Below are 13,871 nucleotides of genomic sequence, written 5' to 3' on the forward strand. Positions count from 1 at the left end.
GTGCCTGATCTAGATCCTCCAGCGCAACTTCACACTTTGTTCATTGATTCACATTGGAAGACCTAGAAATTCTAGAGAAAACATCTCTAGAGCAGGCATGGACAAACTTGGGCCTTCCCAGTGTTTTGGACTTCAACTCCCACAATTCCTAACAGCCTCAGGCCCCTTGCTAAGTGACTGAGGGGGAAAAGGAAAGGGCCGGAGGCTGTTAGGAATTGTGGGAGTTGAAGTCCAAAATACCGGGAGGGCCCAAGTTTACCCGTTCCTGCTCTAGAGGTCTGTAGCTCCTCCAGTGTCATTCTTTGTTTAGCTTCCAGTGGACATTGAGCAGTCAAAAATGCAAAGGGTTGCTGTGAGTTTTCCGGGCATGTATGGCCATGTTCTGGAAGCATTCTCTCCTGATGTTTCACCCACATCTATGGCAGGCATCCTCAGAGATTGAGGGGTCTCAACCTCTGAGGTTGCCTGCCATAGATGTAGGCGAAACGTCAGGAGAGGATGCTTCAGGAGGAACAAGAGCTAGAAGCAGCTGAGGCATTGTAATACTTGTGGTAGGGAAGCTTTGGCTTTCCAGTTGATAACGGACTACAACTGGCCTCAGTCTTGCGCTTTGGCCATTCAGACCGAAACTTTTGGAACTGGTAGACCAAAACAGCTAAAGAGTTTTATTGGGTTGTTGTAGGTTTTTTCGGACTATATGGCCATGTTCTAGAGGCATTCTCTCCTGACGTTTCGCCTGCATCTGTGGCAAGCATCCTCAGAGATAGTGAGGTCACCTCATTGCCTCTGAGGATGCTTGCCATAGATGCAGGCAAAATGTCAGGAAAGAATGCTTCCAGAACATGGCCATACACACCCAGAAAACTCACAGCAACCCATCGATTCCAGCCATGAAAGCCTTTGACAACACAAAAAATGCAAAGTTGAGCCGGTTTTCAAAAAGCAGCAGCAAGTATCTTTAATTACAATCAACCTGCCAAGATTTGTAAGACAGAATGCGATCCTTGATGACCAGAGAGAGGAGTTAATGTTAAGAGAAGAAAAGCAAATATTTTAAAAACAAGTCTGTTTTATAATTATCAAGAAAGACCCCTTTTGTTTTTTACCAGATCCCCCTTCTTTATGCCTCCTGTTTTTTAAAGGTTGCCACAAAAACTGAGGCTTCATTTTAAGAACTGGCACATTCCTTGGGTGTTAAATATGGCTGTAGGGCAGAGAACCTGTGTCAACCTTTGAAAATAAAATATCAAATGCATTGAAGCAGGTTTTGGACACATTCATCATTGATGCACTTCAATGCCAGGAATGCACATGTCTATTTAATCAACAACAGGTATGTTTTTTTGGGAATGCCGTTGGTATCAAGTGCAAAAATAAGTGAAATGAAGCCTTTCCCACCCTTTTTATAGGGCAGAGTCACCTCCATTGCACCTCAGTGCTGCTGTTAGAGAGCACAAACTAGAATAGTTGTTCTCAACCTGTGTGTGGTTCTCAACCTGTGGGTCTACAACTCCCAGAAATCCCAGCCAGTTGACCAACTGTTAGGATTTCTGGGAGTTGAAGGCCAAAACATCTGCAGACCCACAGGTTGAGAACCACTGAACTAGAACATGGATCTGGTCTCAAGAAAATGGTAATAAAACATAACCACAAAATCCCACCATCAAACAATATGATGGCACAGTGTGACCTCCATATCCACAAGATGTTTCATTGTGTACATCTGACAAAATATGCCCACTCTGGGCATTTTCTAGGTCTGTGATTCTCAACCTGGGGTCCCCAGATGTTTCTGGCCTACAACTCCCAGAAATCCCAGCCAGTTTACCAGCTGTTAGGATTTCTGGGAGTTGAAGGACAAAAACATCTGGGGAACCCAGGTTGAGAACCACTGTTCTAGGTCCTCAGTGATTCTATGATATGCTTCTGATGGAGGTTGACCATAGAAGGACCTACTCATGCTTACAGAGGTGTCTTCTAGGCATTTCCTAGATCTTGCAGCATGGTTCTATGGCAGGCATGGGCAAACTTCACCCCTTCAGGTGTGAGGAATGGTGGGAGTTGAAATCCAAAATACCTGGAGGGCTGAAGACTGCTCATGCCTGCTCTCTGGTATAATTCTGCCAGAAGTTATTTGTTCAATCAAGTTTACTATTACTGCAAACATGTGTCTGACGGATATAGAGGCTGCAACGTAACTGTAATTCAACACTGTAAGAAAAACTAGGAACAAGAGCTAGAAGCAGCTGAGGCAATGTAATATTTGTGGTAGGGAAGCTTTGGCTTTCCAGGTGATAACGGACTACAACTGGCCCCAGTCTTGCGCTTTGGCCATTCAGACTGAAACTTTTGGAACTGGTAGACCAAAACAGCTAAAGAATTTTATTGGGTTGTTGTAGGTTTTTTCAGGCTATATGGCCATGTTCTAGAGGCATTCTCTCCTGACATTTCGCCTGCATCTATGGCAAGCATTCTCAGAGGTAGTGAGGTCTGTTGGAACTAGGAAAAAGTGTTTATATATCTGTGGAATGACCAGGGTGGGACAAAGGACTCTGGTCTGTTGGAGCTAGGTGTGAATGTTCCAACTGATCACCTTGATTAGCATTTGAAGGCCTGGCAGAGCCTGGAGCAATCTTTGCTCCAGGCTCTGCCAGGCCTTCAAATGCTAATCAAGGTGATCAGTTGGAACATTCACACTTAGCTCCAACAGACAAGAGTTCTTTGTCCCACCCTGGTCCTTCCACAGATATATAAACCCTTTTTCCTAGTTCCAACAGACCTCACTACCTCTGATGATGCTTGCCATAGATGCAGGCGAAACGTCAGGAGAAAATGTCTCTAGAACATGGCCATATAGCCCAAAAAACCTACAACAACCCAGTGATTAGGGCCATGAAAGCCTTCGACAATACAAAGAGTTTTATGCTTTCATCCCTTGAACTCTACCACCACCTAGAGGCGAACCAACTTTAATTCTTTGGATTTGAATAGTTTGATACTAGACAGGGGTTGGCTCAGGTAACATTAAGAGTTGAAATTTTAAAAAGAGCACATTGTGCGCTTCTCTTGCCCAAAAATGGCAAACCTTGGGCCTTCCAGACATTTTTAGACTGCTGGCCCCATAGTCTCTTTCAGTTGGGAGTCCAATAACCTGCAACAAGCCACACATTGGGATACAATTATAGCAGTGCAAGACCACTTTAATACTAGTGTGTCTGTCCCATGAATCCTGAGATTTATAATTGGACCTGGTACTCTTTAGCATGCGGTTTCAAAAGTACAGCACCAAAATTTTCTGACAGGAAGTCTAGTACCTTGTGAAAGTACTCACCCCATGATTCTATAGGATGGAGCCATGGCATTAAAATGGCATGAAAGAGCTGTAGTAGATGCTTCACTTTGTTCTGTTGGTCCTAAGAATGAGCTGGAACCTATAGCCATCCTACAGAATCTGCCTTCCTGGACCTATTAGGCAGCTTATGAACTACATTCAACTTTGCAGGCGACATGTTGTGCCCAAGAACACCCAGAGACCTGTTCTAGTTCCACAACAAGGACAAGGTTCTGGATACAAGAGTCTCACAGAATTCTTGGTAGGTCTCAAGTAGTTTCTCAATGTACAATGCAATAACTGAGAAGATAAGATTAAACAAAACAGTAAAGATCAGCTGCCACATGATGGGATGCAGTGCAAAGAAGAGTCTGACTGCTCATTCCCTCGACTCAAGAGAGCAGAAGTCACCAGCCAAGGTCATGTTGGTCCCATGGTTGACGTCCAATGCATAAAAGAGTCTTGCAGGTCTCAAGGCTTCTTAACCTCTCTTCAGGAAAGTGACAACATGGAAATCCCCAGTGGGTTTTCTGTTATCTGCCATCGCCGTCACCGCTTCTGTGCCCAGCGGGCATAGTGTTGGCGCAGCTCATTCCAGAACAGCAGGCTGAGGATGGTGTGGGGCCCGATGCGGAAATAGCAAGCTCCCAGTCCCTTGTAGACCCCCAAGAAGCCCTCTGAGCGGATGATTTTGGCAAGGCAGTCGAGGAGACCCTTGTAGATCAGACCCTGTGGGAGAAAAAAAATTGAACCAAGATTGGTAACCTCTCCCACTCTTCATTGTGCACATCTGACAAAATATGCCTGCTCTTGGCATGTTCTAGGTCCTCTCAGTGATTCTATGATATGCTTCTGATGGAGGTTTCCAACCAATGGCAAATGGTTGGAGGTTTCCAACCATTTGCCATTATGCTTCCACCTGGTCAGCCATGTAAAAATCAGTTGGTGAGTGTGTGTTAACTGAAAATGCAATGCATGAAGCTAATTGGTTGGGCCGCATCCAACTAAGCTAGCTGAGCCTGGGAGTTTTGGCAACAGTTACATTTTCAGGCTTTAGCTGTGCAGGAGCTTGCAACGATCGATTTTCTTCTGGGTTGCTGGAAGAAGGTTCTTTTCACATGAACACCTAAGTTCCATTTGAATCTCTCTTAAAAGGACACTGTGTGAGTCAATGCAACTTTTCACATGATTGTATATGTGTTGCTCTGCATAACAAAGAGTAAACACCTTATTCTTTACTTATCATCTGCATGGCATATCTTTTCTTTGGCAAGACAGTGTGTGGACTGTCAGACGTGAACGTGAACTACAAGTGATTTTCATTCTGCCACACCGAAACAGCAGTTGTTTATTTCCACACTTACCTGACCCTCTGGCCCAACGGGCTGGTTGTAGAGGCGGGTGCTGGCCACATCAAAGGGCGACATTGCAAGGGCCACGGTGAAGCTGCTTACCATGCCAGCGCTCAGGGCCACAAGCCAGCTGTCCTTTGGGAATACCTAGGGAGAGTCAGGAGAGACGGAAAGCAGGTGAGGTGGCTCAAAAGGAACCCCAAGGAACACAGGCAGAGATTGCCTTGACCGATGGAGACTGGAACCAAGCATGGGCAGAGAGCCATCTTCGTATGTAAGTAACCTCCATGAAACTGGGAAAATTCATTTAAAAATGTGAGATAATTCCTTCTGGGGTTCTCTACATCCAGGGAGACTTGGTGGTAAACGTCTAGGTCTCCCACACTGGGGGACCTAGAGATTCCTAGATAATTGTTCCCTCTAAGTCAGTGGTTCTCAACCGGTGGGCCTTCAGATGTTTTGGCCTTTAACTCCCAAAAATCCTAACAGCTGGTGAACTGATATATAAACCCCACTTGCCTATTTTCCAACAAACCTCACAACCTTTGAGGATGCCTGCCATAGATGCAGGCAAAACGTCAGGAGAGAATGCTTCTGGAACATGGCCATATGGCCTGGAAAGCACACAACAATCCAGCTGGTAAACTGGCTGGGATTTCCGGGAGTTGTAGGCCAGCTTCTGCCAACCTAGCAGTTTGAAAACATGTGAATGTGAGCAGATCAATAGGTACCACTTTGGTAGGAAGGTAAAGATGCTCCATGCAGTCGTGGCCATACGGCCCGGAAAACACACAACAACCCAGCTGGTAAACTGGCTGGGATTTCCGGGAGTTGTAGGCCAGCTTCTGTCAACCTAGCAGTTTGAAAACATGCGAATGTGAGTAGATAAATAGGTACCACTTCGGCAGGAAGGTAATGACGCTCCATGCAGTCATGACGGCCACATAACCTTGGAGGTGTCTAAAGACAATACTGGCTCTTCGGTTTAGAAATGGAAATGAGCACCACTCCCCAGAGTTGGACACGACTAGACTTAATGTCAGAGGAAAAGCTTTACCTTTCCTCTTAAAAGATTCCAGTGTTTTTCACCTATGGTCTAGTTTCTGGCTGGAAAAGCTTTCGGTTATAAAAAGCTGGTATATTTGGTCCCTGGGCTCTCTACTCTTATACACCACCTTTGGAATGTGGTTTTGGAATTTCTTTAAGATTGGATTATGGCCTTGGGCAGAAGATTCCCCATCCTTGTAATGTAAATATGTAGTATCTCAAGGAACAGTTTGGTAACAGGCACACAGAAGAAAACATACACAAGTGTTCTGTTAATGGACCATAGACTGTAAATCGCCTATATATAGGAGTGTTGTGTGGTTTCTGGGTTGTATGGCAGCATTTTTTCCTGATGTTTCACCTGCATCTGTGGCTGGCATCTTCAGAGGATGTATATCTCAGGCTGAGAAACATGTTGGCCTCTAGATATTGCTGGACTTGCAGAGCTGATGAAGAAGAATGCTGGCAATTGTGATGCAACAACTTGGGGTGGGGTTGCCTTAGTCCCAACCCTGATCCATATCAACGAATGTTGAAATGCCCCCAAGCTCTTAGGACCCATAAAACCAGGATAGCTTGGGAAGAGCCCACTCCAGCACAAATGGAGGAAATCACCTTCTCTATGAATATACCTCTAGGCGCTGGAAGAACTCCTTGGCAGAAGAGAAGGTGGCCAGCTGGGTCGCGGAGCCCACCATGACCCGGGGTACGGATGAAATGGCTCCACGCCACAACCCCAGAATGCCGTGTTCCTTGTGAATCATCATCAATGCGTGGAACATCCCCTGGGCACAAGGAAAGAGAAACAAAAAGTCCCTAATACCTTCTCCAATTTTATGATATTTATTTATTTATTTATTTATTTATTTACAGCTTTGATATTCCGCCCTTCTCACCCCACAGGGGACTCAGGGCAGATTACAGTGTACACATATATGGCAAACATTCAATGCCATTTTTTGACATACAAACATATACAGACATAGACAGAGGCTATTTAACTTTTTCTGGCCGCCAGGGGAGCTGTCGCTTTCATCGTCCATCTGCGACGCTGATTAAGCACTTCCGCATTCCCTGCATGCTTCCCCGCTGGAATTCTTTGCTGGAGTCTTCTTTATGGCCTCATAAATCAGTTAATTTAGCCTCCCCACACTTTAAGGTGGTACCTTATTTTCCTACTTGACAGATGCAACTGTCTTTCGGGTTGCAAAGGTCGACAACAGGCTACACACAATTGGTTGGAAACCCACTCCAACCCGGGCTGGCTTCGAACTCATGACCTTTTTGGTTAGAGTGATCTTAATGCAGCTGACACTCAGCCAGCTGCGCCACAATCCCAGTGCCCAATTAATATACCACTTTTCTCCCACATGCCATACATGATCAGGGGTCCTCAAACTAAGGCCCAAGGGCCGAATACAGCCCTCCAAGGTCATTTACCCAGCCCTCGCTGAGGGTCAACCTAAGTCTGAAAGGACTTGAAAACACACAACAACAATCTTATCTCATCAGCCAAAAGCAAGCCCACACTTCCCATTGAAATACTAATAAGTTTATATTTGTTAAAATTGTTCATTTTAATTATTGTATTGTTTTAAAGTGTTTTTTGCACGACAAATAAGATGTGCAGTGTGCATAAGAAATCATTCATGTTTGGTTTTTTTAAAAAATTATAATCCGGCCCTCCAACTTTGAGGGATTTTGACCTGGCCCTCTGTTTACAAAGTTTGAGGACCCCTGCACTAGACTATAGTGAAAACTGTTAGAAACATATACATACAAATTAAAAAGCATTAAACAATAATGCTCATACTTGATCTAGTTGGACCGAGATCCTGGCTGCATATAGAGCAGCTTCCTAACAACTACGCTGTTAGGAATTGTGAGAGTTGAAGTCCAAAACACCTGGAGGGCCAAAGTTTGCCCATGCCCGGTCCAGACTGTAGAACTAGTGCAGTTCAACACCTCTTTAACTGCCATGACTGAGTTCTATGGAATCACGGGAATTGTAGTTTTATCTGCCAAAGAGTGGAGGTGCCTCGCCAAACTATAACTCCCAAGATTCCATAGAACTCAGTCACGTTCAGTGAAAAGGGCATTCATTCAGCAGTGTAGATGCAGAGGGGTCCTAGGTAATTTTCAAGGATAAGCAAACAGTATTATGCTCCCCCCCCCCCCCAACCAATCACTGATATATATTTTCTGTTTGTCGTGGGAGTTCTGTGTGCCATATTTGGTTCAATTCCATCATTGCTGGAGTTCAGAATGCTCTTTGATTGTAGATGAACTATACATCCCAGTAACTACAACTCACATATGTCAAGGTCTATTTTCCCCCAAGAGCGCCCCTGGGCAAAATCAACTATACTGCAAATGCTTACTTTGCGTAATGGGTTGAGCCGCCCCTGTGTAGATGCACCCTAGGACAAAGAACAAGCAGCACATACCTGATGCTGATACTGGTGCCCCACCGCAATCTCAGCAGCTGATTGAGCCTGAATGTGTGTCTTCACCTGCGGGAAAAGATGGGAGTCTGATTAGCTTCCTCAGAAGCCATATAAGGAGCCTATTAGTATTATTTAGGAAGAGTATCATATGTCCTCTTCTTAACACGGGTCATCTTTATCCAAAGGAAAAATAACACCTATGTTTCGGAGAGATGTTTTGAGCAGGGAAGTACTCCTTACATGTAGCTATGTTCAAACTAGTGGCGGAATGAAAATCACATGTAGTTCAATCTACACACTGTCTTGCTTGAGGAAAGATGCCACGCAGTAAAGAATTAGGTGTTTACTCTTTTATTATGCAGTGCAACATATATACAGTCATGAGAACAGTTGCATTGACTCACACAATGTCCTTTGAGAGAGATTTAAATGGTCCTTGGATGTCCATGTGAGAGATTGTCTTCCAGCAGCCAAGAAGCAAAAATACAAAACTGCCTTGGCAAGCGCTCACACAGAAAACTTAAACATGTAACTGTTGCCAAAACTCCCAGGCTCAGCTAGCTGCCTGGGCGTGGCCCAGCCAATTAGCTTTGTGTGTTAGGAGGAGCTTGAAGACGTGGTTGTTCCAGTGTGCCTTCCCAGAATAATGATCCCACAGCACTTTGTCTTCCGAAGCACTTTACATTTTAGGTCTGCTTATATGTTTCCACAAACACCACTACCACCTTTTCAACCATGCTCCAGCATTATTTTCAATTTTAATTTTACATTTGGCCTTCCCACAGTTTTAATTGTGTGTTGTCTTATTGTTAATGTTGTCCATGTCTTTTTTAATTTTAATTGCTTGTATTGTTGTTATTATTGCGTGTATTGTTGTATTTGGGCTCGGCCTCACGTAAACCGCACCAAGTCCCTTGGGGAGATGGTAGTGGGGTACAAATAAAGTGTTGTTGTTGTTATTGTTGTTGTTGTTGTGTTTTGCATTTTTCAGTTAACACATTCACCAACTGATTTTTACATGCTCCAACAAAACTGTTACACTCAAGATTTGAAGATTCAGAGAACCTTTTAGCATGGATAACTAGGAAATGAAAGCAATTGTTATGGTTTGAGTATCCAAGTATCAATCTGGAGACTACCATTTCAAAACTGCTCAACTATGGAAACCAAGTGGGTGACGTTGGATGAGTCACACTCTCAATTTCAGAGGAAAGCAATGACAAATTGCTTCTAAATAAATCTTACCAAGAATCCCATGTGCTAAGGTCACTATAAGTCAGAAATAACTTGAAGGCACACAACCACCATCAGGCTAAAATTAACCTCCCAAAAGCTAGCCCAGGTCTTGTCTTGCATCTATCATTTTTGGGGGCGAAAGGATGCAGGAATGGATGGGCCACAATGACATTGTTGAATACAGAAAGTCGTGGGGTTTATAATCTAAGAAGGTGGCTCCCATCCTGTGGTCCATGAACCACCAGTGGTCCCCAAGAACTAAATGTATTGTCGAAGGCTTTCATGGCCGGAATCACTGGGTTGTTGTAGGTTTTTGGGGCTATATGGCCATGTTCTAGAAGCAGAGAACTAACTAAATTTTTGTCCACAGTCTCATCATTACTACACTGTTACAACGAGGGGAAGCACTCTTGCAAAACCTTCGTATAGTGCTGAGGCTTATTAAATATGGTTTTCTGTGGGCAAGCAGATGGCGACTACTGGATGGCATATGTTCTGTATCAGAAACTAGAGCTGATGTGGTCTATCCAAGGCAATGTTCTGAATCAGCACCCCAAATAAGCAAACCAAATCTAAAGTTGACCAAAAACTGATTCGTAAACCTTTTGGTACTAATGTTGGAGAGTGGTCCCTGGTCAAAACAAAGATTGGGAACGACTGATCTACCACAATGCTCTTGATTATGATACTGGCTCTATCTTTTGTTTGATGGTTAACCAGGGAATCATAGAATCATAGAATCAAAGAGTTGGAAGAGACCTCATGGGCCATCCAGTCCAACCCCCTGCCAAGAAGCAGGAATATTGGAAAAGAGGAAGAGTGTGTGTGTCTCTTTAAACAATATGATGACTGTATCTTCCAAAGAATCTTTTAATTCTTTATGATGCAACAATCTACTTTGATTGTGTAAAGAGGAAACAAGAATCATTCTCCTTCAAAAGCAGAAGGAACGCTTTGGTTAATACAAGAATTTCAACTAACTACTCTGCCGCCCACACAGTTAGCCAGCTTCCCTGTCTCCATGATCTAGTATTTTAAGTTTAAGATTTGCCTAGGGCCCAAATTACATACATGTTTAGCAAACTACAATTTAGAGTAGGGCTGCGGGGAAAATGCAGATTTTTATTTCTCTTTCTGGAGAAAAAGAAGTTTCCCAACAGGTTATCTTGCTAATACGCATTTTCACATTTGAAGCAGCACAAGCCCTTGATATGTCTCAACCCAGACCCGAACACAGACCCACCATATAAATGGGGCTGCTTGCAATAGCTGCCATTGCCCCGGCCGATGCTCCGGCCACAGTGGTCCGCAGGGGGCTGATCCGTCCGTCAGAGGAGTGGATGTAGCCGGCCGTCTCGACCATCCCGTAGGTGCCCAAGCGGAGGCCGTTGAAGCCAAACTGGTATAAAAGGGCAGGCATGAGCCCTCGCTGGAGAGCGGCCAAGCCGTCCACCCGGCCAATGGTGTAGAAGGCGTGGAAGACGTTGCGGTAATGGCGGGTGTAAGTGCCCGGGGCACGCAGCTCTCCCTGCAACTGCATGCGAGTCTTCACCACTTCCAAGGGGTTGGTGAAGAGGCAGGCCCCACAGGCTGCCACACCGCTAAGGATGAAGTCCATTGTTGGGGTCTTCAATGGGCAGAATCCTTGGACGTTGTGTATGGGGCCAAGCAGGGGGAGAAGATCAGAAAGGAGGAGGAGGAGGATGGAGGACAAGGAAGAAAGATAAGATGAAGGGGGAGGATGGAGAAGGATGGAAGTCAACGATGGAAGACAAGGATGGAGGACAAGGATGAAGGTGAAGGATGGAGGAGATAAAGGAGAGGGATGGCAGGAACTATGGAGGACAAGGATGGAGGTCAAGGATAGAAGTCAAGGTTGGAAGACAAAAATTAAGGAGAAGGATGGAGAAGTATGGTGGGGAAGGATGGAAGACAAGAATGGAGGTCAAGAATGAAGGATGGAAGGCACTATGGAGGACAAGGATGGAGGTCAAGGATGGAGATCAAGGATGAAGGATTGAAGTTAATTATGGAAGATAAGGATGGAAGAGAAGGATGGAGGAGATAAAGGAGAGGGATGAAAGGCACTACGGAGGACAAGGATAGAAGACAAGAATTAAGGAGGAGGATGGAGAAGAATGGCAGAGAAAGATGGAGAAGTATGAAAGACAAAAATGGAGGTGAATAATGAAGAGGAAGGGGAAGGGATCGAGCGTGGTCTAGTCCATGAGGTTAAGAATGAAGGGGAAGGATGGAAGTTAACTATGGAAAATAAGGATGGAAAATGAGGATGGAGGAGATAAAAGAGAGGGATGGAAGGCACTATGGAGGACAAGGATGGAGAAGAAGGATGGAGAAGTATGGTGGAGAAGGATGGAAGACAAAAATGGAGGTCAAGAATGAAGAATGGAAGTTAACAATGGAAGACAAGGATGGAAGAGAGGGATGGAGGAGATAGAGGAGAAGGATGGAAGGCACTATGGAGGACAAGGATGGAAGATAAGGATGGAGGAGGAGAATGGAGAATGGTAGAGAAGGATGGAAGACAAGAATGGAGATCAAGGATGAAGGAGAAGGATGGAAGTTAACGATGGAAAATAAGGATGGAAGAGAAGGGTGGAGAAGATAGCGAAGGATGGAAGGCACTATGGAGGACAAGGATGGAGGTCAAGGATAGAAGATAAGGATGGAGGAAGAGAATGGAGTAGAATGCTAGAGAAAGATGGAAGACAAGAATGGAGATCAAGGATGAAGGAGAAGAATGGAAGTTAAGGATGGAAGATAAAGAGATGGAGGAGAAGGATGGAAGACAAGGATGGAGGCGAAGGATGGAAGTCAAGAACAGAGAAGGTAAGACTATGGGACTCCCTGGGCGAAAATGTTAAGGGAGAAACTCTACAACTCTGACCCTATCAACCAACGAGAGGATCCTGAACGAAGACTAAGGACAGGGTGACAAACACAAGGCAGAGGAAAGTTAAGATTGGGGTACATTCCCACACAAGAAAAAAGAGTAACGACATTTCCATCTATGGCAATGTCAACCATTGGGGGGGGGGGGGGGGGGGCAAATCAGGAACATCAAAATCCCAGAAAAGCACAGGTTGAGAGCATTAGGAGGAAGGGACAAGCGGAAGATGGCAGATATTCCATTGTTTTCAATGGCAGGATGAAGGAAGGGAGAAGAAGGGGGAATTCAATATCACCTTTGGAGATTTGGACTTCAGCTCCCAGAATTCCTGGCAGTTGATCAAGCCGGCTGGGGATTCTGGGAGTTGAAGTCCCCTAAATACTTGGAGGATAGAAGGTTGGGAGTTACTGAACTAGAGAATCTAATGGAGGATGTGAATAGAGAAAGGGTTCAGGGGAGATATAAGCAGGGAGTAACGAGTAACGGCTGGAATGTAATTAGAAAAGCCTGAAAAAAGGATGAAACTGGAGGATCTTCTCCTTGATCGCCGCTGGAAACAGTAGATGGCAAAATCCGGTAGAAAAATAATTAAGGAGACAGTCCCTCCATTCAAGGAAAGAGAGCCCAATCCGCACCTCAGCCGGCTTCTCTCCGTCTGAGCCACTGCTGCCCTGGCAAGCCGACAGGCGCCGGCCGGCGTTCTAACCACGCCCCCAACCGACGCGCTTTGCCCAATGGCTGGACGGCTCCCTCGTGGCGTCACGCGGGCGGACGGCGCTCATTGGGCGAGAGCGTAAATCGCCGCTACCTGCTTTGACGCACCTTGCCAGCGCGGTGGGCGGAGCCTCTTCTCCTCGCCTGACCCGCTAATTCCAACAGGGGTCCTCCAGGAACTTTGGACTTCAGCTCCCAGAAGCCTCAGGCAGCTTGATCAACGGCCGGGGATTCTGGGAATTGAAGTCCAAAACCCCTGGAGGATCAGTTGTGCCGTTTGGCATCACATTAACTACAGAGGCCCAATATTATGGAATCAGGGAGGTAGTTTGGTGAGGCACCTGCACTATTTGGCAGGGAAGGATAAAGACCTTGGGAAACTACAACTTCCAGGAGGTAGTTTGGTGAGGCACCTGCACTATTTGGCCAAGAAAGATCTTGGGAAACTACAACTCCCAGGCTTCCATTAGCATTGAGCCAGGGCAGTTAAAATGGTATCAAAATGCATTAACTGTACTGTGTAGATTAGGTATTGTCAAACTTTGGTCCTCCTTCCAGGTGTTTTGGACGTGAACTCCCACAATTCCTAACAGCCCAAAACACCTGGAGGGCTGAAGTTTGCCCATGCCAAGGTATAGATTCCACCTTGGAGTTTAAGATCTTCTGGGGAGGCCCTGTTTTCAGCCCCGCCTCTATCACAAGTGAGATTGGCGGGGACGAGGAGCAGGGCCTTCTCAGTGGTGGCCCCTCACCTATGGAATTAACTCCCTGGGGAAATTAGATCAGGAACATCCCTCCTTTCCTTTAGAACAGTGGTTCTCAACCTGGGGTCC

General features: G+C 45.4%; 1 protein-coding gene across 1 annotated transcript; it reads right to left on the minus strand.

Annotated features, from left to right (window-relative positions):
* Positions 1-3,832: 3,832 nt before the first annotated feature.
* On the minus strand, positions 3,833-11,107 carry SLC25A35 (solute carrier family 25 member 35). The gene is made up of 5 exons (XM_060780089.2): positions 10,657-11,107; positions 8,178-8,243; positions 6,363-6,515; positions 4,696-4,830; positions 3,833-4,060 (listed from the first exon to the last, which is right to left on the minus strand). The coding sequence occupies exons 1-5, from the start codon at positions 11,029-11,031 to the stop codon at positions 3,881-3,883; spliced, it is 909 nt and encodes a 302-aa protein (XP_060636072.2). The 5' UTR covers positions 11,032-11,107; the 3' UTR covers positions 3,833-3,880.
* Between the last annotated feature and the right edge of the window lie 2,764 nt (positions 11,108-13,871).

This window comes from Anolis sagrei, chromosome 6 (assembly GCF_037176765.1).
Source record: "Anolis sagrei isolate rAnoSag1 chromosome 6, rAnoSag1.mat, whole genome shotgun sequence".
NCBI classification, from domain to species: Eukaryota; Metazoa; Chordata; class Lepidosauria; order Squamata; family Dactyloidae; genus Anolis; species Anolis sagrei.